Source organism: Pleurodeles waltl, chromosome 11 (genome assembly GCF_031143425.1).
Source record: "Pleurodeles waltl isolate 20211129_DDA chromosome 11, aPleWal1.hap1.20221129, whole genome shotgun sequence".
Taxonomy (NCBI): domain Eukaryota; kingdom Metazoa; phylum Chordata; class Amphibia; order Caudata; family Salamandridae; genus Pleurodeles; species Pleurodeles waltl.
Window position 1 is genome coordinate 900,699,790 of NC_090450.1, and position 24,476 is coordinate 900,724,265.

The window sequence follows — 24,476 nt, forward strand, 5'->3', positions numbered from 1 at the left end:
TCTATAGGACTTTTATCTCACCAACATGGCTAGGTTCTGCATGTAAGTCTCTACAATCTGTAGAGCCATGAGTGGAGATTGAATGACATCATGTGAATGTGTTTGATTTGCTGGCCGGGGCAGTTGATGTTGTTCTTGTGGCCACATACCCATTCACAAAGTCTAACTGCGCAATGCACTTAAAATATTTGTTAGATGGTGTGGTGCATGAAATACCCACCCCTTACAAGCCAAACTCTTTGATGTTCTTTTGTTTGTTCTTTCATTAGCCCAACAAGATCTTGCAGTAATTACTGTGAACAGTTAGTTATTTGTCACCCCTCTCTCCTTTGTATGTTTGCCTTACCAAATATTTTTGTTTGTTGCTGGTTGTGATGCGTTTTATTAAAGGTTTGACTCAATTATTTCCCAGGACATTTCTTATGTGCATGCCCTTTGAGCTGCAGTACAACTACTCCTTAACTCTTGCAAGATTTATTTCTTATTGCCATCCCATTGGCATATCGCGTGAGTGAACTTGAAGGCCTTGTTGGTACAACCACCCTACACCACCATCTTTATTGACATATTGATGTTTAGTACACAGGTGACCTTCCTTCCTATTGTTTTCACACCATTCTCCCTGCAAGCATTCTTTGTCCCACATCACCGCTCAAAGGAGAGAAGACTCCACCACTCTGACTCAAAGAGGGCATTACGTTTTTACATCAACCACATGAAAGACTATTCGTTCGATGACTCTGTCAGTTTTCAGATGTGAACAAAGCTAAGGCAGTGCACAAGACTACCATCTCAAAGTGGGTAGTCCTCATTGTCACTATTTGCTATTCACTGGCCAAGAAGCAACCCCTTGAACATCTGAGAGCCCATTCCACCAGAGTTCAGCCTGCTAAATTGGTGTTGGCATGAGAGTGGGAATGCTCTAGGTATCTGCCAGGCTGTGTCATGTGCATCGATTCATGCATTCACAAAACACTACTGCCATAATGTTCAGGACCGGCAAAAAGATTACTTCATTGCTGAATTCTGCAGGACTTTTTGATCTAGGTCCACTCCCCAGACCCACCACCTTTAGGAGTTAGTGCTATGGTATCTAGTTGAGGAATCTGGGGTTTATATAAATCATCAAAATCAAAACCTTCGGCGAAGTTCTTGACAAGAGTAGCAACAAAACTGAATGTTTCAGTGCCTATGGTTTCAACAGTGTCTGTTATTTTTGGCGCTTTTCATCGATCTACAGCAAACCCTTTGCTTCACTGGTTCCCTGGCTTTTGGACCCTGCCATGGAATTTGTCCAGACACCGGCTTCAACCAAAGCAAGTCTACAGAAAATATACAAGGTCCGGGATCAGGGTCCTCTTTTCTTAAGGACAGATCCTCAGTCAGGTTTTGTGATTGTGTTAGCAGCACAAAAGTACCACTATACTCTTCACACTTTTGCCATTATTGTTGAAAAGGCAAGCACGCCCATGTCAGTGATAGAGATTTGATTGGCAGATGTGATAGATCTGTTTTGGACTTGTTGCAGCTCCTCTCTGACGTACTTTTCCAAGAAGACAGGGAAGATATTCAGGAGGTATTAATGTAGCAGTTGTTGGACTTAAACTACATCATTATTCCACCTGCAGATTCTTCTGACTCAGCTGCTCATGGCTACTATCACCTTATATACATGCAACGATTAAAGCAATTAAGGCTCAGCAACCTAACACTTGAAGCAAAGCAGCCATTTTCAACCTGCCTTTTTCTGATACCACACTTTATGATGGATACTTCTCAACGCAGATTCCTAACCTTAGAATACTCTGCAGGCCCCAGACTGGATCTGAACATTTTTCTTCAGTAGTGTTCCTGTTTGGAAAAAAAAACATAAGTAGTGCTGTGCAGCTCCGTGGTCGTTTTGTTCCACCCTGGAAATGACGGAGCGGAGCTGTATATAAGCACCAACCCTGCACACTGATGTCAGTCCCTGTCTTTCTGTGCCTTTCAACACTGATCCACAGCTCCACTCCCAATTTGTTCTTCCTTCCAATTACTTCTAAAAGCAAATTACAGTGTGCTAGGGAACTGTGTCCCCACCTGAAACTACAGGTTTAATGCATGCTGCAGAAAACAAATGTCGGTCAGAGACTGCACGAGATGGGTCTCTGGTGGCTGGGTTCAGGCCACGACTCGAAGGTTTGTGGTAAATGTGCCCTCTTGCACCTGAAGGCGAGCCAGGACCGTAAGGCAAAGCTATATGTTACCAAACACAAGAAGGAGCTGTAGCCTTTGTGTAATTCCAAGTCCTAGTCGAGGGTGCTGACTCAGTCCCATTCCAGCGCTGTTCCCCGAAGCAGTTGACATCACACTCAAAGTCTTACAGTAAGTTAAAATCAAAATACAAGTACAAACATAAATAGGCAAAGCTGAGCTTTACCCCCTCCCTCCACTCTGAAGGAGCAAGAGTGTCATGATGTGAGTCGTTCACCTTCAAGATTTCTGGTCATGAAGCCAAACCCTCACTTGATCCTGGTGCTCCCTGAGAGTACGTACGTTGCAGCAAATTGACGTCTTCATGGAGGCCATAGTACAGGTTTGTGGTACACTTTCTGTCCCTTCTGAGATGGGCCCGGGCCCCAAGGAATGCTTTGCCCACTCTTGGGTTACAGTGGCGGATCCTTCTTCATTGCTGTCTGAACCCTTGGGACCTTCTTTGGGGCTAGTAGCCTCACTGGTACAGACTTCCACTCCAGCTCCAACACCTGTGCTGATCCCTTCCATGTTAACGGTGTTATTGATGCCACTAGCACTATTAGAACATCCCGTTCTGACACTGATACTAGTCAGACATCAAATCGACTTTGGCTTGATCTCGACCAATGTAGTGCTACAAAATCACAAAAGAGCAACTGACAAAAGAACAATTGTTCACCAAACGCCAGACTATGGCCTAACAAGGGTGTACACTCCAGCAGAAGCTCCATTATCTTCTTTTTTTTTTTTTTTTCTTTGATGCAGATCAGTAGACATCCCAGGATGCAGATGGTGATGGGGATGGCTTTCTCCCGCCTCGCTACACTTGTGATGCTGTTTAACAGATTTTCAAGAGGCCAGTGGGCTTGACAGCTCTTCGGTTGCAGGATTTGACTCAGCAGTTGGTCCACCAACACAGGAAAGTGCTTCCTTTGCAGTGATGATCCGTAGAATAGCTGAGGTTCTGGGTTTACAGCAGCCCTTAGTCAAGACCAAAACAAATGTCCTGAGAAAAGTTTGCAGCATGGGACAGTTACTTCTGAGCCCTTGCTACCTTTCAATGAGGCTCTCTCTGATATCTTGATGGCCACTTGGTCAAAGCCCTGTTTTGCCCACCAGTAAATAGGCGAGAGGCTGGCGTCATAGCCCCTCTCCCCACATTCTGGAAACCTTCAGGGAGAACTGTCTGTGCTTCAGTCACACCATTCCTGGGATTAAGGCTTTAAAGTCTGATACTTTTGTACTTAATTTGTTCTATTCGTTTGCAATAGTCTCAACCAACACTTAGTTTAGGGAACCAGGACTCTTTGTAATATGGTCCTATGAGCAGCTGTTATGGTAATTTTTGAATTACTGGTGCTGGCATTTGTGTGGGATGGCCTGGGACAATTTTTGCAAACGTATTTTGCAATTCAAAAAACACATCTTGATGCAGTCTTTTATTTTTACTATTTTTAGTTTGTTAGGGCTGAGTGCATTGCTGGCCTTCCCACACTCGCCCAACCCATCTCCAATAAGCTGACATAGATTCAGCTGGGTTGACCATGATCTGTCTACACTTCGTCTCCCATTGGTTGCCCTGACCATTTTATCCTGGTGCGGCTAGCCTGCCACAGCACATATGAGTGATATGTGCAACCTCAGACACTCTCTGCTCATTTTTCACAGCTCACACCTCATTTATTTTGAGGCTACATTTGTGAGCGGGAGCAGGTTTATGTAATTATTTCACATAGTTGCGAAGACATGATCTGTGTTGCATGAAACAAACATTCAGGAGCTGGCTCATAATGTTACAAGTCATATGGGGCCCTTTGGCATGCATGATGTCGGCAGTTTCCACCTGCACTACTTCACATGATGGTGACAGCATGACCTCAGTCGTATACTTTCAAAGACAAAGTTGCCATTCCACATGGTTTCGCTTGCACATCGGGCGCCGTGGCTAATGAAAGGAACGATGATTTTAGATGAGGTGGTGTGTGTAGGAAAATGCCTCTCATGGCATGGTTACCCCCTAACTTTTTGCCTTTTGTTGATGTTAGTTATGATTGAAAGCGTGCTGGGACCCAGTTAACCAGGCCCCAGCACCAGTGTTCTTTCCCTAAACTGTACCTTTGGTTCCCCAATTGGCACAGCCCTGGCACACTGATAAGTCCCTTGTAAGTGGTACCAAGGGCCCTGTGGCTAGGGAAGGTCTCTGAGGGCTGCAGCATATATTATGCCACCCTGGGGACCGCTCACTCAGCACATGCACACTGCCTCAGCTTGTGTGTGCTGGTGGGGAGAAAATGACTAAGTTGACATGGCACTCCCCTCAGAGTGCCATGCCCACCTCACACTGCCTGTGGCTTAGGTAAGTCACCCCTCTAGCAAGCCTTACAGCCCTAAGGCAGGGTGCACCATACCACAGGTGAGGGCATAGCTGCATGAGCACTAGACCCTACAGTGTTGAAGCCAAATCTTAGACATTGTTAGTGCAGTGTAGCCATAAAGAGTATATGGTCTGGCAGTCTGTCAAATATGAACTCCACAGTTCCATAATGGCTACACTGAATTCTGTGAAGTTTGGTATCAAACTTCTCAGCACAATAAATCCACACTGATGCCAGTGTCGGATTTATTGAAAATTCACACAGAGGGCATCTTAAAGATGCCCCCTGTATACCAGTCCAACTACTAGTGTTAGGCTGACCAGTTTCTGCCAGCCTGCCACATTCAGACGGGTTTCTGGCCACATGGGGTGAGTACCTTAGTCACTCTTTGGCCAGGAACAGAGCCTGTACTGGGTGGAGGTGCTTCCACCTCCCTCTGCAGGAACTGTAACACCTGGCGGCGAGCCTCAAAGGCTCAAGCCTGGTGTTACAGCACCCCAGGCCATTCCAGCTAGTGGAGATGCTCGCCCCTCTAGACTCAGCCCCCACTTTTGGCGGCAAGTCTGGAGAAGATAATGAGAAAAACAAGGAGGAGTCACCCACCAGTCAGGACAGCCCCTAAGGTGTCCTGAGCTGAGGTGACCCCTGCCTTAAGAAATCCTCCATCTTGTTTTGGAGGATTCCCCCCAATAGGATTAGGGATGTGTCTCGTCTGCCCCACCCCCCTCTCCCCCTCCCCCCCCCACACACACACAGGGAGGATGCACAAAGAGGGTGTAGCCACCCTCAAGGACAATAGCCATTGGCTACTGCCCCCAGACCTAAACACACTCCTAAATTGAGTATTTAGGGGCGACCCTGAACCCAGGAAACCAGATTGCTGCAACCTGAAACAAGAAAGACTGATGACCTGAAAGCCCCACAGAGACGACTGAGGCGACAACTGACTTGGCCCCAGCCCTACCGGCCTGTCTCCAGACTCAGAGAACCTGCACAGTGACGCATCCAAGAGGACCAGCGACCTTTGAGGACTTAAAGTACTGACCTGCACCTAAAGGACCAAGAAACTCCTGTGGACAGCGGCTCTGTCCAAGAAACAAAGAAACAACCATCTTTAAAGGGACCTCCAGCCTCACTCCGAAAGTGTGATTCCTCACACTCTACACTCGACGCCCCCGGCTCATGTCCAGACGTACCAACACCTCAGAGAGGACCCCCAGGCAACTCCAACGACATGGACACCCTGAGACAACCTCCCTGCAGCCCCACAGCAACGCCTGCAGAGAGGATCCAGAGGCTCCCCCTGACCGCGACTGCCCAATAACAAAGGAACCCGACGCCTGGAAGAAGCACTGCACCCCCAGCCCCAGGACCGAGAGGAACCAACTACCGGTGCAGGAGTGCCCAGCAGGCAGCCCTCATCCTAGCCCAGTCGGTGGCTGGCCCGAGAAGCCCCCCTGTGCCCTGCCTGCATCGCCAGAGTGACCCCCGGGGCTCTCCATTGATTCCTATCTACAACCCGACACCTACTTTGCACACTGCACCCGGCCGGCCCTGTGCCTCTAAGGGTCTATTTTGTGTGCCTGTTTGGATCCATCCAGTGCGCTACAAACCCCCCCTGGTCTGCTCCCCGAGGCGTAGGTACTTACCTGCTAGCAGACTGGAACCGGAGCACTCCTGTTCTCCTTAGGCACCTATGCTTTTTAGGCCCTACTTTGACCTCTGCACCTGACCGGCCCTGTGTTGCTGGTGCTTGGTGTTTGGGGTTGATTGAAACACCCAACGGTGGGCTACCTATGCCCAGGAGACTGAACTTGTAAGTGCTATACTTACCGGAGAAACTAACCAATACTTACCTCCCCTAGGAACTGTTGATTTTTGCAGTCTCCACTTTTAAAATAGCTATTGACAAAACTGTGTACATTACTGCTTTAATTCAAAGTTCCATACTTACCTGTGTGAAGTACCTTACAATTTATGCACTTTCCCAAATTCTGAAATTTGTGGTTCTAAAATAAATTAAGAAAATAATATTTTTCTTCATAAAAATGTATTGGCCTGGAGTTAAGTCTTTGAGCGTGTGTTCTCAGTTATTGCCTGTGTGTGTACAACAAATGCTTAACACCGATGAGCCTACTGCTGGACCACAGTACCACAAAATAGAGCATTAGTATTATCTATTTTTGCCACTATCAACCTCTAAGGGGAACCCTTGGACTCTGTGCACACTATCTCTCACTTTGAGATAGTATATACAGAGCCAACTTCCTGCAGTGTGCATATTACATTTTGCCAGTGCTTAATTTGTGCTTGTTGTTTCCGGTGCTGAGCACCGGCACTTGTTTCTGAGGGCTGGGGCTTATTCTTATGCCTCAAGCATTTGCTGCGAGCGAAAGACATATAAGAAAGACGGATGACGGGAAAAAGGAAAAGCTTCAAGAGTGAGCTGAAGGGGCAACGAGTAGCTTTATATGGATTGAAGAGGCCCGAGATGGCTTCAGGATTACGACGTCTCAGTATTCCATGTTCACACTTTTAATTACAGCAGCCGCATGTTTAAGAGAAGGGTTTTGGGCACCGGCACCTTTTGTGTTTACAAATTAAGCACTGCATTTCGCGTTATTCCGAGTATGATGACCTGTGTGAGTCAAAGGAAAGCGATAGCGGTAACACCCAACAGATCTTAGCCTGCAGGGTACAGGATGGCCCATTAGGCAACCTTCAGCTCTAGGCTTTCCCTGTTGCACACTGTTTCACCTAATTTAAACCAGAAATACTCTATATCTATCCGATCTAAGGGCTTAATCTGTTACATGGACTAGCAACTCAACATACAAGCTAAAAAATGAAGAAACCACCCCTACACGTACAGGCCCCCACCGTTCTCTCCCCAGTGAACACCTTGCCAGAAAGAAAAACATTGGGCGCGGGCACGTTTAATTATTATTTTATGTTCAAATATATGAAGCACTGTCAGATTTGCCAGCTCGTAGCCAGAAGTGACAGGACAGAACATTGTTATTGGGGATGTCAATATGCAAATAATGCGGTGCCTGACAGGTATGACAGGCTCAGGTTCTCACTGTTGTCTTTTAGCCAGCAACAGGAGCCCCTCAGTGGTGTGTGAGAAGGGATGCAGGTCCCGTTCTGTGGTGGCCCCACCTACGACCTCCGACCAAGAACTACCTCTGTCTCTGAAACGAGGCCACACACATTTAACTATCATTCAATTTCAATATGTATCTTGCGTCTGTTAATATCGAAAGTGCACGAAATATCGGTCTGCTTCTCTTGTTTAAAAGAAAACACCTTTTCAGTTAAGAGAAATGTGTTTTGTTTTGGCAACATCTTAAAAATGCACATACCTGTAATATATTTATATAAGACATAACATCTTCTGTTTTTTTTTTTTTTTTTGTATTAGGTGATAAATTGTTCGTTGGAACGAGAGATGTTCTTTCTGAAATATTCAAAAGTTGCGTTTACTCTGAGCAGGCCCTCAGCCTGACCCCAGCAAGACACATAAAAATCGCGGATATTTATCTCAGCAAAGAACAAATAAATTCCCAAACTCCTGGAAACCTCCTTCATGTTTTTTTCACCAACGTCCGCCCTCCAAAGAAGGTTCTAGAGGATCAGCTGACCCAGGTAGAACATTTTCAGGTGTTTTTTTGCCATTTGTTTTTCTTAAGAAATGAAATAATAAAAAAAAATTCTTGTAATTTTCTGACAAAGATTTTAAGGAAATATGGTGTGCCCAAGCCTAAATTTGACAAGAGCAAGTACAATAAAGCAGGAAAAGAGCAACACCCGGTGAAAGTTGTGAGCACTAAGCGACCAATCAGCAAACCTCCTACAAAAGAGAAGTCCGTGCTGAACAGTGTCAGGTCAGTACAATTTACATATAAACATATTTTATTTTATTTTTTTGTTTATATGTGTTTCATGAAGGTGAACGGATGTTTATGCGTCATGGGGGAGATTGTAAATAAGATGTTTTTGAGAACTTTTACTAAAGTGCACCATTGAAGGCTCATGTTTGAATTGCAAAGGTAGGTATACAGATAACGTCTTTTGGTTTGAGTATTCTCTCTGAGTCCCTCTCCCCGCAACGATCATGGAGGGGTCCTGTCCGCCACCCAGTCCAGAGATCCCCGGCCACCTGAGAAGGTCCCATGGAGCTCGCCCGTGACCCCTCCCCCCCACCAAACCATACATCTGATAGAGATTTCTAGTTGCAGATTCCTTACCTTTGAATTTCCCCAGGCGTCAGACAGGATCCGTAGATTTTTCTTCGTGCGGTGCCTGTGCGCGCTGTCAGGTGGCGTTGGTCGACTCCGCTGGCGTCGTTGGCGTTGTGTTCGCTGTGATGACATCACAGTTGTATATAGGTGCCACCCCAGCGCGCTGATGTCAGTTATTTTCTTTCCGCTCCACCCTACGCTCAGATCTGGAGAGAGCTACCTCAGTAATTTTTGGATTATGTCAACACTTTTTTCAAAGTTTTTTGATGAGTTTGTGGATGCATCAAGGGATGTCCTGCAAGCCCGGATTCAAGCCCTGTGACTCCCTGTCACCGAACTATGTCGGTGACGGATCCGCACCTCATGTCTCTTTGGTGCCTGGAACGTGATCACAACCCGAAGTCGTGCTTCGAGTGTTGGGGCACGAACCCAAAAGCTTTGAGGGAGCAGTCACTAAAGCTCATGGCGGCCCAACACTCGACTCCGTGGTGCTCACGGTCTCGTTCGAGAGGAAGGTCTCGAGACCGGCTGCGGAGTCGCCACCAATCTTCGTCCTCCAAGTCATCGGGACATTCGGGTCACAGAAAGAAGAAGTAGAAGAAGGACAAGCGTTCTTCGGTTTCACCCCGTGGCTCGGACGATGCGACGCGGGAAGAGCGCCGCGCTCTAGGCCTCAGTCATCGGAGCCTTCATCCGGGTCGGCTCCACGCTTGCCCAACTTCCCTGGAGTCGGAGCCACCCAGCTTAAAGAATTTTATGAGGCAATTTCCCTAATTTTTGGGTAGACGGACCCACCTTTGGCACCCTCGGGCACAGGTGAGTCGGAGGGGGCCCCTTATGTTCAAAGTCTTCGGCTTCGGCCACAGCTCCGGAGGGCCCCTCTGGATCCAATCGTGGATCCGTCCTGACGCCGGTCATGCAACAGCGACCTTCCCAGGCGTCGGGTCAGACGTCAACGCTCCGGACGTTGGTTGGGCCCACAATTGACGTCGTACCCAACGTCCGGGGGCCAGAACGACGTCGCTCAATGCCAATTCCGTTCTCTATGGGCTCTCCTGGGCCCAGGGTTGATCCAGACCCTTATTCTTGTGGGTGTGGATACGGGGAGAGTATGGAGGGGGTCACTGGACCATTTAGAATACCAACTTGACCCCTAAATGGACTGTGTGCAGGATTTGGGTGATGCCAGGGGTCTAGATACCTTCCCTGACACTGGTATGCTCTCTCCTCCTACCGTGGCTACGGAGGAGGGTGCCTCTTACTCCATGGTGGTGAGAAGGGCGGCTGAGGTCCTGGACCTCGAGTTACCTTCTGAGGAGGTTAGGCCTAATATCCTAACCGACGTGCTTCAGCCGGGGCTTCCTCTTCCGAGCCCCTTCTTTCCTTTAATGAGGCACTGACAGACGTCCTTTTGGGTACTTGGTCCAGACCCAGCACAGGGGCTCCTGTGAATATGATGATTGCCCGCCGCCATCGACCTGCGCCGTCAGACCTGAAATTTCTCACCCCACGCCTGAGAGCCTTGTCATCCAGGCGGCTTCTTCATCTGGCGCATTCCCTGCTGCACCCCCGGATAGGGTTTCAAAAAGACTGGATATTTTGGGGAATAAGTTGTTTTCTTCCAACAGTTTAGTGCTGTGGTCCGTGAACAGCGCATGCCTTTTGGGCCGCTATTCCTATACTCTGGGACACGGTCGCGCAAGGGCTGCCTAGAGTTCCAGAGGAGGCCCAGACTATCCTTTCCCAAGCTGTAACAGATGAGAGGTGTAGGAAAATGCCTCTCATGGCATGGTTACCCTGTAACCTTTTGCCTTTTGTTGATGCTAGTTATGATTGAAAGTGTGCTTGGGACCCTGCTTAACCAGGCCCCAGAACCAGTGTTCATTCCCTAAACTGTACAGTTGTCTCGACAGTTGGCACAGCCCTGGCACACAGATTGGCCCCTTGTAAATGGTACCCCTGGTACCAAGGGCACTGTGACCAGGGAAGGTCTCTAAGGGCTGCAGCATGTATTATGCCACCCTGGGTACCCCTCACTCAGCACATGCACACTGCCTCACAGCTTGTGTGTGCTGGTGGGGAGAAAATGACTAAATCGACATGGCACTCCCCTCAGAGTGCCATGCCCACAACCCACTGCCTGTGGCATAGGTAAGTCACCCCTCTAGCAGGCCTTACAGCCCTAAGGCAGGGTGCACTATACCACAGGTGCCCCTGCAGTGTCTAAGCCAAATCTTAGACATTGTAAGTGCAGGGTAGCCATAAAGAGTATATGTTCTGGGAGTCTGTCAATTACGAACTCCACAGTTCCATTATGGCTTCACTGAATTCTGGTAAGTTCGGTATCAAACTTCTCAGCACAATAAATCCACACTGATGCCAGTGTGGGATTTATTGAAAAATGCACACAGAGGGCATCTTAGAGATTCCCCTATATACCAGTACAACTACTAGTACTAGGCTGACCAGTTTCTGCCAGCCTGCCACATCCAGATGGGTTTCTGGACACATGGGGTGAGGGCCTTTGTCACTCTGTGGCCAGGAACAAAGCCTGTGCTTCCACCTCCCCCTGCAGGAACTGTTAACACCTGGTGGTGAGCCTCAAATGCTCAAGCCTCGTGTTACAGCGCCCCAGGGCACGCCAGCTAGTGGAGATGCCCGCCCCTCCAGCCACTGCCCCAACTTTTGGCGGCAAGTCCAGAGGTGATAATGAGAAAAACATGGAGGAGTCACCCACCAGTCAGGACAGCCCCTAATGCGTCCTGAGCTGAGGTGACCCCTGCCTTAGGAAATCTTCCATCTTAGTTTTGGAGGATTCCCCCAATAGGATTAGGGATGTGCTCTCCTCCCCGCAGGGAGGAGGCACAAAGAGGGTGTAGCCACCCTCAAGGACAGTAGCCATTGGCTACTTTCCCCCCAGACCTAAACACACCCCTAAGCTTAGTATTTAGGGGCGACCCTGAACGCAGGATTTTAGATTCCTGATGACCTACAACAACAAGAAGGACTGCTGACCTGAAAGCCCTGCAGAGATGACGGACATGACAACTGACTTGGCCCCAGCCCTACCGGCCTGTCTCCAGACTCAAAGAACCTGCACAGCATCACATCCAGTGGGACCAGCGACCTCTGAGGACTGCCCTGCACCCAAAAGACCAAGGAACTCCCGTGGACAGCGGCTCAGTCCAAGAAACAAAGAAACAACCATCTTTAAAGGGACTCCAGCCTCACTCTGAAAGCGTAAGTCCCCACACTCTGCACCTGACGCCCCCGGCTCATGTCCAGACGAACCAACACCACAGAGAGGACCCTCAGGCGACTCCAACGATGTGGACACCCTGAGATGACCTCCCTGCACCCCCACAGCGAGGCCTGCAGAGAGTATCCAGAAGCTCCCCCTGACCACGACTGCCCGGTAACAAAGAACCTGACGCCTGGGAGAAGCACTGTACCCGCAGCCCCCATGCCTGAGAGAAACCAACTACCGGTGCAGGAGTGACCAGCAGGCGGCCCCCCTCCTTGCCTAGTCGGTGGCTAGCCCGAGAAGCCCCCCTGTGCACTGCCTGCATCGCCAGAGTGACCCCTGGTTCTCTTCATTGACTCCTATCTGAATCCTGACCCCTACTTCACACATTGCACCCGGCCACCCCTGTGCCGCTGAGGGTGTATTTTCTTTGCCTGTTTGTGACCCTGGAGTTAAGTCTTTGAGTGTGTGTTCCTCATTTATTGCCTGTGTGTGTACAACAAATGCTTAACACTGCCCCTGATAAGCCTACTGCTCGACCACACTACCACAAAATAAAGCATTAGTATTATCTGATTTTGCCACTATCAACCTCTAAGGGGAACCCTTGGACTCTGGGCACACTATCTCTCACTTTGAGATAGTATATGCAGAGCCAGCTTTCTACAAGAGGGATACAGCAAAGTTCATGATTCGTTGTGGGCTCGATACGACTGACTCTCGGGGCAGATCGGTTTAATCAACAGTGGCATTGAGACGTCACGCCTGGCTGAGAACATCAGACTTTTCAGGGGATGTCCAGCAATCCTTGATGGACATGACCTTTGATGGCACACATCTATTCGGACAGAAGGAGAACTCGGTGCTCGAGTGCTCTAAGGATTCCTGAGCCACGGCCTGGTCCCTTGGCCTTGTGCCCGCTCCTGGACCCCAGCAATCCACCTTTCTCCCCTTTTGTGGCTATGGAAGGGGCACCCAATCGCGTCCTTTCCCCCCTGCCATCGACCCGTGCATGCTGTACAGCCCCTGCGCGGCCGTGAATGCTGGATCCCATGCCCCCGGGGATCAGGTAGCCAGTCCCCACCCCCTCCTCCTCCTCAGCCTCCAAACCTTCCTAGGCTGCGGGTACACCAGGAACCAGTTGGCAGCAGGTGGGTCCTCCAAATTGTCCGAAGGGGCTACTCCCTCCCATTCGAGACGCCTCCAGCCATGCCACCTTCATACAATCAAATATCGAAGGATCATATGGTGCTTCTCCGCAAGGAAGTCAAAGCCCTTTTGGCCAAAGGAGCTATAGAGAGGGTTCAGTTGCCAGAAGTAGGCCGTGGTTGCTATTCCCGCAACTTTCTGGTGCCAAAAAAAGACAGAGGTCTTCAGCCTATATTACATCTTCCGTCTCTCAACCTCTTCCTCAAAAAGGAGAATTTCAAAATGTTGACATTGGCTCTCGTCCTATCTGCCCTGGATCCTGGAGATTGGATGGTAGCGTTGGACGTGCAAGACTTGCAAGACACATACTTCCACATTCCCGTCTTGCCGGCCAATGGACGTTACCTACGATTCGTGGTAGGTCACGAGCACTTTCAGTTTACCGTGCTCCCCTTTGTCCTTACCAGTGTCCCTCGGGTGTTCACGAAAGTGATGGTAGTTGTGGCAGCTCATCTGCTCAGGTTAGAGGTCCCAGTCTTCCCCTACCTTAGCGATTGGCTGTTGAAGGTGAACTCGCCCCAGACAGTCGTCTCCCACCTCCAGACTATGGCAAACCTTTTGCATTTGCTGGGACTCAGTATCAATATGCCAAAGTCGCATCTGACTCTTTCTCAGACACTCCCTTTCATCGGAGCTGTTATGGATACAGTGCAGTTTCGGGCTTATCCTCCCGAAAAGCGAGTCCAGGATAATTGGGCCATGATACTGATGTTTACACCTCTGTCCTGGATTTCGATGAGCATGACGCTGAGGCTGCTGGGCCTCATGGTCTCCTGCATCCTGCTGGTTCAAAATGCCAGATGGCATATGCGGGCTTAGCATCAGGGGAATCTCTCTGACAAGGTCCAGATCTCGGAAGGAACTGCGAGAGACCTGCAATGGTGGTTAACGAATCAAGATTGGGTCAAGGGCAGATCCCTCTCCTTTCCTCAACCAGATCTTACAATTGTGACAGATGCATCACTAGGCCTACCCACACAAGTGAGGTACCATTTTTATCGGGATACTTGGTGGAACGTTAGGTGGAAAGAAGTCTGTGTCTCCTCTCACATTCCAGAACTTTCTGTCACCGAAATCTGAGGAAAACGTGTTTTTTTGGCCACATTTTGAATTTTGCAAAGGATTCTAGGTAACAGAACCTGGCGAGAGCCCCACAAGTCACCCCATCCTGAATTCCTCTAGGTAGCTAGTTTTCAAAAATTCACTGGTTTGGTAGGTTTCCCTAGGTGCCGGCTCAGCTAGAGGCCAAAATCTATAGTTAGGGACTTTGCAAAAAAAACACGTCAGATTTCAATGTAAAAATGTAATGTGTCCATGTTGGGTTTCCTGTCGCGAGCATTAAGCCTACCCATGCAAGTGAGTTACCATTTTTATCGGGAGACTTGGGGGGAATACAAAATAGCAAAACAAATGTTATTGCCCCTTGTCTTTCTTGACATTTTTTTCCTTCCAAATGTAAGACAGTGTGTTAAAAAGACTTCTATTTGAGAAATGCCCTGTTTTCACATGCTAGCATGGGCACCCTGGAATTCAGAGATGTGCAAATAACTACTGCTTCTCAACACCTTATCTTGTGCCCATTTTGGAAATGCAAAAGTTTTCTGGATACCTATTTTTCACTTTTTATATTTCAGCAAATGAATTGCTGTATACCCAGTATAGAATGAAAACCCATTGCAAGGTGCAACTCATTTATTGGCTCTGGGTACCTAGGGTTCTTGATGAACCTTCAAGCCCTATATATCACCCAGAAGAGTCCAGCAGACGTAACTGTATATTGCTTTAAAAAATCTGAGATCGCAGGAAAAAGTTACAGAGTAAAACGTGGAGAAAAATGGCTGGTTTTTTTCCACCTAAATTTAAATTTTGTTTTATTTCAGCTGTTATTTTCTGTAGGAACACCTTGTAGGATCTACACAAGTTATCCCATGCTGAATTTAGAATTGTGCCTACTTTTCAGAAATGTTTAGCTTTCTGGGATCCAGCATTGGTTTCACACCCATTTCTGTCACTAACTGGAAGGAGGCAGAAAGCACAAAAAAATAGTAAAAATGGGGTATGTCCCAGTAAAATGCCAAAATTGTGTTGAAAAATTGGGTTTTCTGATTCAAGTCTGCCTGTTCCTGAAAGCTAGCAAGATGGTGATTTGAGCACTGCAAACCCTTTGTTGATGCCATTTTCAGGGGAAAAACCACAAGCCGCCTTCTGCAGCCCTTTTTCCCATTTTTTTTTTTTTTTTAACTAAATTTTCGCTATATTTTGGCTTATTTCTTGGTCTCCTTCAGGGGAACCCACAAAGTCTGGGTACCTCTAGAATCCCTAGAATGTTGGAAAAAAAGGACGCAAATTTGGCGTGAGTAGCTTATGTGTACAAAAAGTTATGAGGACCTAAGCGCCAACAGCCCCAAAGAGCCAAAAAAGGTTTGGCCTTTGCACCTGAGGGGGAAAGGCCTTGCTGCAAAGGGGTTAAGGGCCCTAGTTTTGGCGCACCACTTTGTATTCTTCATGGCTCTGTGCTACTGGCGTGGAAAGTCGTGAAAAGAAACTGATGTCAGCGCGCCGAGGTGGCGCCTATATACGACCACGACATCATCACGGCGAACACGACGCCAACGACGTCGACCAACGCCACCTGATGGCGCGCAGAGGTACTGCTCGTAGAAAAATCTCCGGATCCAGTCTGACGCCTGGGGAAATGCAAAGGTAAGAAATCTGCAACTAGAATATGTCTCTACCAGATATATCGTTACCAAAGGTAAGTACTTGTGCATATGGTATTCAGGTACCCATGGCATTGGGGTACCAGGGGATCCCCATGGGTTGCAGCATGTATTATGCCACTCATGGGGAACCCATGCAAAGTGTTCTGCAGGCCGGCCATTGCAGGCTGCGTCAAAGCCACTGTAAGTCACCCCTATAGCAGGCCCTCCTAGCCCAGAGGGTAGGGTGCAAGTAACTGTGTGTGAGGGCACCCCTACACTAGCAGGGGTGCCCCCACAAACTCCAGTGCCATTTTCATGGAGTTTGTGAGTGCGGGACGTCATTTTGTGCGTGTACTGGATATGGGGGCACTACCTATGTCCAGCTACATAATAGTAACTCCGAACCTAGACATGTTTGGTATCAAGCATGTCACAATCATACCCCATTACTGCTGCCAGTATTGGAAATATGATTCCATGCACTCAGGGGGCTCCTTAGAGGACCTCCAGCATTGCTCCTACCACCATTATAGGGTTTTCCACGCAGCCCAAGCTGCTGCCACCCCTCAGACGGGTTCCTGCCCTCCTGCTGCTTGAACAGCTCAAGCCCGGGAAGGCAGAACAAATGATTTCATTTGGGAGAGTGTGGGTAACACCCTCTCTCTTTGGAAATAGTTACATGGCTTGGAGGAGGTAGCCTCCCCAACCCGCTGGTATGCTTTAAAGGGTACATTTGGTGCCCTCCATTCATAAACCAGTCTACACTGGTTCAGGGACCTCCAGTCCCTGTTCTGGTGCGAAACTGGAGAATGGAAAGGGGAGTGACCAAGGGTGGTACCCAGAGCTCTTCCAGAGGGTCCCTGGGTTCTGCCATCTTGAATCCAAGGTTGGCAGGGACCTCTGGGAGCATCTGAGTGGCCAGGTCAGACAGGTGACCTCAGAGCCCTCTCCTGATAGTTGCTCATCTGGCTAGGTGACCAGTCCCCCTTTCAGGGCTATTTAGGGTCTCTCTCTTGGGTGGGTCCTTAGATTCAGCTTGCAAAATTCCAGCAGGACTCCTCTTCAACCTCTACTTTGACTTCTAGCCACTGGAACCCCGACTGGGCCCTCCAGGAACCGACAATCTGCATCCATGACAAAGACTCTGCTTTCAACGGCTCTTTCCAGCTTTTTGCAACATTTCCCCGGCTGTGCATCATCTGAGGGTGGCATGTCTGCACGAGAAGGAAGAAGGAATCTCCCTTTGAGTGAGGGAGTCACTCCCCTGAATCCGCAGGCACCAACTGTAACGACGACTGGCTGATCGGATCTCCTCTCATCCTGAGCTGCGTGGATCATGCATCATGGGTGGTGGTCCGGGGTCTCCTCTTAGTCCTCTCTGCCAGCTGTCCCACTTTGGTGAGGGTAAGCCCTTTCCTGCCCACGCAGGACAAAACGCCCATGCACTGCGTCTCTTCCAACTGCCAAGGCTCCTTGTAGCCCTAGCCCCCAGCGCTCCTTCCTGCAACGCACAGCCCTCTGCGTGCTTCTCCTGTGGCGTAGGACTCTTCTCCAGTTGTGCTGCGTGAGCTCCTCTGTGACTCCTGGTTCCTCGTCTAATGGATCTCCTGTGGGGGCTGCCTCCTCTTCTGTGGACTGTCAGCCTTGCTGAGGCTCCCCCTTGGAACTCCCCCCCCGTGGGGTGAGTCCTCCTGGACCTTGCTTGTCCCCGGCAGCTCCACTTTTGCTTCACTGCAACGTCTGCCATTGCCAAGGCTTGTTGGTGGTTTTTCCACACCACTGACCAACTGCAATTTTCTGTGCTGCGTGGGACGTCGACTGCATCCTTCAGGAACTCTTCACCTGCTGCAGGGCTGCATTTCTGACCCTCTTCGTCTCACCGTTGACCAACTTCTGGATCCAGAGCTGGGTGGGTAGTAGCTCCTTCTCCTCCTGTACTCTTCTGTGACTTCTGGACTTGGTCCTCTTCTTCCACATGTCTTACCTCTTATTGGAGGGTTGCCTCTCTAGTACTTTTTGGTATTGTGTCACTAAAATAAAGTACCTTTATTTTTGTAACACTAAGGGGGTCATTTTGACCCTGGCGGTACGAGACCGCAAGGGCTAAAATGACGGAAGCACCGCCAACAGGCTGGCGGTGCTTCCTGGCCTATTACGACCGCGGCAGAAGTGCTGCGGTCGCACCGCCGGGGCCGGCAGTATTCCGCCAGATTTGCCCAGGTGGTGATAATCCGCCTGGGCAGCGCTGCTAGCAGCGCTGCCCAGGGGATTACGAGTCCACGACCGCCAGCATTTTTCTGGCGATATGAATAGCCAGGAAAAGGCTGGCGGTACGGGGAGTCGTGGGGCTCCTGGGCATGGGCAGTGCAGGGACCCCCCGACAGGGCCCCATGCGGCGTTTCACTGCGTGATGGGTGCAACTGCACCCGTCGCACGGCCGCAACACCGCCGGCTCCATTTGGAGCCGGCTCCCATGTTGCAGCCCACATGCCCGCTGGCCCGGCGGGCGGAAACTTGGTTTCCGCCCGCCGGCCCAGCGGGGATGTCCAAATGGGCACTGCGGGAGTGCGGCTGCATTGGCGGCCGCCCACCAAAGTTGTAATGACCCCCTGAGTGTTTTCTTTCACGTGCATCAATGCTGTGTGAGTACAGTGGTATTGCATGAGCTATGTGTGTCTCCTAGATAAGCTTTGGCTGCTCATCCACAGCTATGTCTATAGAGCGTGGCTTCTAGACACTGCCTACACTACACTAATAGGGGATACCTGGACCTGGTATAAGGTGTACATACGTTAGGTACCCACCAAGCACCAGACCAGCTTCCTACAGCAGATCTTTCTTTAGGGACACAGACCTTCAAGATGTCACCAGTGCCGACACTGATGGGGTGGCACATTGGACCTGGATTTTGCAAGCTTGAAAGATGCCAGTACGCGTGATACCTCCTCAGAGTACGAACTATCACCAACAGGACGACACTCAGTGGAGGTGAACTCCTATCATTTGTTAGTGAAAAAGACAGCAGACATGTTGGGCCTGCAGCTGCCATACACAGAAGCAAAGTCAGACATTTTGACTGAGGTCCTGCATTCCCTCCCCCCACATTGCACAGACTTTGTTTCCATTCAGTAAAGTACTGACAGAGCCCATACTGGCAATATGCGAAAAGCCAACAACTTTTTGCTGCTATTTCAAGAGCAACTACCTGAAAAATAAACCAGTTCCTGAATATCCCACCTTCCTTTCAGCCAGAGATCCTAATTGTGCAAGCTTCTTGTTCATCAAAGTGGACTCCAGGTTCCTTCCCCTTTCACCATCAGACAGGGAATCAGTGAAGATACAGCAATTAGCCGCAAAGATGTTTTCAGTTGGGGATCTTGGCTCTGAAGTCTATTAATGCCACTTGGTTTCTTGGCTGATATAAACATGCCTTATTGTATTCAGCTCAAATTAGTTATACCTACTTTTTTGGGGCGGCCTGCAGGTACACTTTACAGAGCTGATCAGGATTGGACTAGCTGCTGCTAAGCAGATGCTACATTTGAGTCTGGATACTGATGAGCCATCCAGCTAGTACGGGTCCCCAGGCGATTGGGAGCAAGAGCCCACCCTGGGTGACCCCTCCTTATGTCACCCATGCCTAGTTACGAAGTCCAGGTTTTCGCAAGACGCTACTTTCACTTTGATGGATCTTCCGTTCAATTAATCTCATCTCTTTGGTGCAAAAGTCAACTCTGCACTGGTGAGATTTAAGGGCAGCAAGGCTTGGTCTCGAAACTCAAATCAGAGACTACTGTCTGTTTCTGAAGTTTTGTGGTTCAGCAGGAAGTTTTCCATTTCAAGGTTATCAGTTCACCAATCGACAACACCCCCTTCTACAAACAAGATAGTGAACATAGCAAATGATGAACACTGCCACTCCGTTTGCTTCCTCCCCCTCTTCTTCCTCTTCCCCAGTCACTGCAGGGACACAGCCTTAAATCCACTTTACCCATGCATTCACAGCCTGTTTGAGGATGATTATCCTAATTTTTACAGCTTGGGGGCCATTACTTCGGACCTCTGAGCCCTGCAAATTGTGGAAACGGGGTACACCCTACACTTTCCATAAACACCTCCTCTTTTTCCTTCTGTCCAGGTGCACTTGTTCAAAAAGGGTGGGAAGTCATGTTCAATCCTAGATCTTCTCAGTATTCTGATCTGGTTCCTCGAAAAGGAAAAGTACAACATGCAGTCCCTAGTTTACATTCTACTTGTGCTATAGGTAGGCTTATCTTGGGCAGAGTGTCTCAAATGAACTAGTGTCAATAACTGCTCTCAGTGTGGAAAACTTTTTTAAATTGACCTTTTTCAGCCAGCGATGTCCTGAATCTCACCATTCCAGCACTTCATGATTAGTGTGATAGCTTGATGTACTTGGAGATTCACAGTCAGTGAGAACAAACTAGTGCTATGCACAGGCCAATTTAAGGCCCTAGAAGAATTCAAGATTCCATGAGGCCAAATAGCAAAGAGGTGCTTTGGTCCTTTGACGGGGAGATTTTACTTAATTGGAAAACATTTAATCTATGTTAAGCAATCTTTTCCTGGCTGGAGTAGCACAGGTCTGCTGGTATCCAGAATTGCACGGATAAACTGAATGCACTGACATGGAAAGAACAAAGTTTCTTTTCATTCAGTAAGAACATCTACTTGGGCCAAATCACGAGGGAAAATATTGAGAGTATCCTTGACAATGATGATGGGTAACAGCCTTCACCAGATTCTTTTTGAGCACTCTCCGGGCTGGAGGCAGCACAAAGTGAAGGACCTTCAACGTAGGACATTCAACTGAAAATGTATACCATCCACTGCATACCTCAGCTGTCTTCAGTGATGCTTGCAATTTAGAACATGGAAGTAATCATCTTCAAGGCCCAGTTAAACTAAACTGTCTTGCTGTCGCAGGGCCTGAAGCATGGGTTGCAAAGTTAGCTTCTTGAATTTTGAAGAAATTGTTCAATCAGGAAAGATCCCAGAATAAGGAATATCATGAATATCATGAATAGCAACTATGACTTCTCTCGGACCAGTGCACTAAAACAGCGAGGATATTTCTTTCAACAAGAAGATTTTTTTGTGAAAAGAAGGGGTGGGGGGTAAGCCGCTTCCAAAATGAACCTTGTTTCAAAACACTGCAGTTCCCACTGGTGTGATGTTCTCTTTTTCCATTTTTAAATGGGTCCACCAGTTTCCAACCAAATATCTGTGGGATGGATTCAAAAAGGATCCAGAGGAGTTTAAAATAGTGACTATAATGGAGGATGGAGATGTTGAAGCTTCTTGATGCCATTGTCCTTCGCCTCTGCCCTTAATGAGATGAAAAGGCAGCTGTTGCTGGAATTGCACTGTAGGTTGACGCTGGTGTTTAAAGTAGTGACTACAACCCCTGAAAAATATATATTTATGAATGGTGAAGTTACACCCACTGCACAAGCGGTTGTTCCCCTTTTCACTTGTCTGACCAATCTTCTCTTACTCCATATAATCTTTGTTTATTGAAAGACCTATGCAGCAATTGGGTTGCACATCACCAGAGGGCCCAGGTTTAAACATGTGTCTCCTAAACAACACTAGAATCTGTTGAAATAGCCCCAGTGACAGCACAGTCCATGCATGTTTGCATTGATTGGGTGGACTCTGCCATTGAATTCTAAATTATCTCTTTGAAAGGTCCTGTAAGAAAGTGCCACTTTTAGCTTGGCTACCCCCCTCCCCCCCCCCCCCCCCCCCCCCAACACACACACACACACACACTTTTTGCCTAGTGTTCATGCCAACTTTGATTGAAAGTGTGCTGGGACCCTGCTAACCAGGCCCCAGCACCAGTGTTTATTCACTAAAACTGTACCTTTGTTTCCACAATTAGCACAGCCCTGGCACACAGTTAAGCCCCTTGTAAAAGGTACCCATGATACCAAGGGCCCTGTGGCCAGGGAAGGTCTCTAAGGGCTGCAGCATGTATTATGCCACACTGGGGACCCCTCACTCAGCACATGCACACTGCCTCACAGCTTGTGTGTGCTGGTGGGGAGAAAAAGACAAAGTCGACATGGCACCCCTTACAGGATGTAATGCCCAATAACCACTGCCTTTGGCACAGGTAAGTCACCCCTCTAGCAGGTCTTACAGCCCTAAGGCGGGGTGCACTATACCACAGGTGAGGGCATAGCTGCATGAGCAATATGCCCCTATAGTGTCTAAGTCAATTCTCAGACATTGTAAGTGCAGTGTAGCCATACTGCGTATATGGTCTGGGAGTCTGTCATTACGAACTCCACAGCACCATAATGGCTTCACTGAATACTAGGAAGTTTGGTATCAAACTTCTCAGCACAATAAACCCACACTGATACTAGTGTGGGACTTACTGAAAAATGCACACAGAGGGCATCTTAGAGATGTCCTCTGTATGATAGCCCAACTGCTAGTGTAGGACTGACCGGCCTGTGCCAGCCTGCCACTTTCAGACGAGTTTCTGACCACATGTGGTATGGGCTTTTGTGCACTCTGTGGTCAGAATCAAAGCCTGTCCTGGGTGGAGGTGCTTCACACCTCCCCCTGCAGGAACTGTAACACCTGATGGTGAGCCTCAAAGGCTCAAGCCTCGGAATACAGTGCCCTAGGGCACTCCAGCTAGTGGAGATGCCCGCCACCCGGACAAATCTCCACTTTTGGCAGCAACTTCAGCGGGAACATTAGGGAAAACAGGGAGGAGTGACCCCCCAATCATGACCACCCAGATGGTTTCCAGACCTGAGGTGACCCCCTCCTTGCAATATCCTCCATCTTGGTTTTGGGAGGCAGAGATCAATAGGGATAGGAATGTGCTCCCCCACCCCAAAGGGAGTGAGCACAAGGAGGGAGTGGCCACCCTCAGGGACAGTAGCCTTTGGCTACTGCCCCCTGACACTAACGCGCACTTCAATCTAGGATTTAAGGGCCTCCCTGAACCCAACTCACCAGGTTCATGGCAACCAACAAAGAAGAAGGACTGCTAAGCTGAAAACCCAACAGAGAAGAAGGAAAACGACAACTGATTTGGCCCCAGCCCTACAGGCCCGTCTCCTGCTTCAAAGAACCTACAACAGGATCAGCAACACATCCAGCGGGCCCAGCGACCTCTGCCAACTGCAGAGGACTGCCCTGCACCCAAAAGAACCAAGAACTTCAGAGGACAGCGGCTCTGTCCCAAATAAACTTTCTACCAAGGACTCCCACCTCACTCCGGATGTATGAGTCCTGACCCCTGTGCACCCGACGGTCACGGCCCGTGACCAGGTGGTCTACCCAGCAGGAACAGGTCCCCAGGCGATTGTGAGCAAGAGCCCACCCTGGGTTGATCCCTCCAAGCCCCCACAATGACGTCTGCAGAGAGAATCCAGAGGACACCCCTATCCGCGAGTTCCAGATGAAGATATCCAACGCCTATAGTACACTCTGCACCCGCAGTCCCCAGACCTTGGAGAACCTGACCCCCGGAGCAGCATCAACCACTAGGCGGACCTCTGCCCTGTCCGACCAGTGGTGTGACACCCCTCTGGACCTCGCCTGCAGCCTCTAAGTGACCTCCGGGGTACCCCCATAGAGCTGCATTGGAAACCCGATGTCCTGTTGGCACCCTGCACCTGGCCGCCCCTGTGCTGCTGAGAGTATGTGTTTGGTGTCTGTGTGGCCCCTCCAATGCTCTTCTAATCCCCCCTGGTCTGCCCTCCGAGTCGCGGGTACTTCCCTGCATGCAGACCGGATTCCGAGTACCCCCTATCTCCATAGGAACCCATGTTAACTTGACTCTCCTTTGACCTCTGCACCCGACCTGACTGTGTTGCTGGTGGTGTGTGTGTGGGGTTAACGTGAACCCCCAATGACGGACTAACTAAAACCCGGAGATAGGAACTGTAAGTTGAATACTTACCTGTAAAACTGTACAATCTTTTCTTCCCCCAGGAACTGTTAAAAATTGCAGTGCCCACTTTTAAAATAGCTTTTTGCCATTTTAAAGAAAACTGTATACATTGTTGATTTTATTCTAAGTATACCTATGCAAAGTACCTTACATTTTATGTACTTACCAGCAAACTGAATCTTGTGGTTCTAGAAATTAATTAACAAAATATATTTTTCTATATAAAAACCTGTTGGTCTGGAGTTAAGTCATTGAGTGTGTGTTTCTTCTATTGCTTGTGTGTGTACAACAAATGCTTAACACTACACTATGATAAGCCTAACTGCTCGACCACACTACCACAAATAGAGCATTAGTATTATCTATTATTGCTTCTGTCAATCCTCTGGGGAACCCCTGGACTCTGCACACTATATCTCATTTTGCTATAGTATATACAGAGCCAGCTTCCTACAGGTCCCATTTAGGATGTTGATAATTTAGGTGGTGCTAAGACAGCTGGTTTGAACAAGGCATAAATAT

At 48.8% G+C, this 24,476-nt stretch overlaps 1 protein-coding gene across 5 annotated transcripts in view; it reads left to right on the forward strand.

Moving 5' to 3' along the window:
- The window catches only part of HECTD4 (HECT domain E3 ubiquitin protein ligase 4), a 1,724,100-nt gene that overhangs the window by 1,397,674 nt on the left and 301,950 nt on the right, over positions 1 to 24,476 (forward strand). For all 5 annotated transcript variants that reach the window (XR_011199486.1, XM_069214810.1, XM_069214812.1 and 2 more), the window contains exons 63-64: positions 8,035 to 8,258; positions 8,346 to 8,497. Coding sequence is in view for 4 of the 5 variants with exons in the window: in XM_069214810.1 (XP_069070911.1) it covers positions 8,035 to 8,258; positions 8,346 to 8,497 (376 nt within the window). In the remaining variant the exon portion in view is untranslated. The remainder of the gene's footprint in view (positions 1 to 8,034; positions 8,259 to 8,345; positions 8,498 to 24,476) is intronic.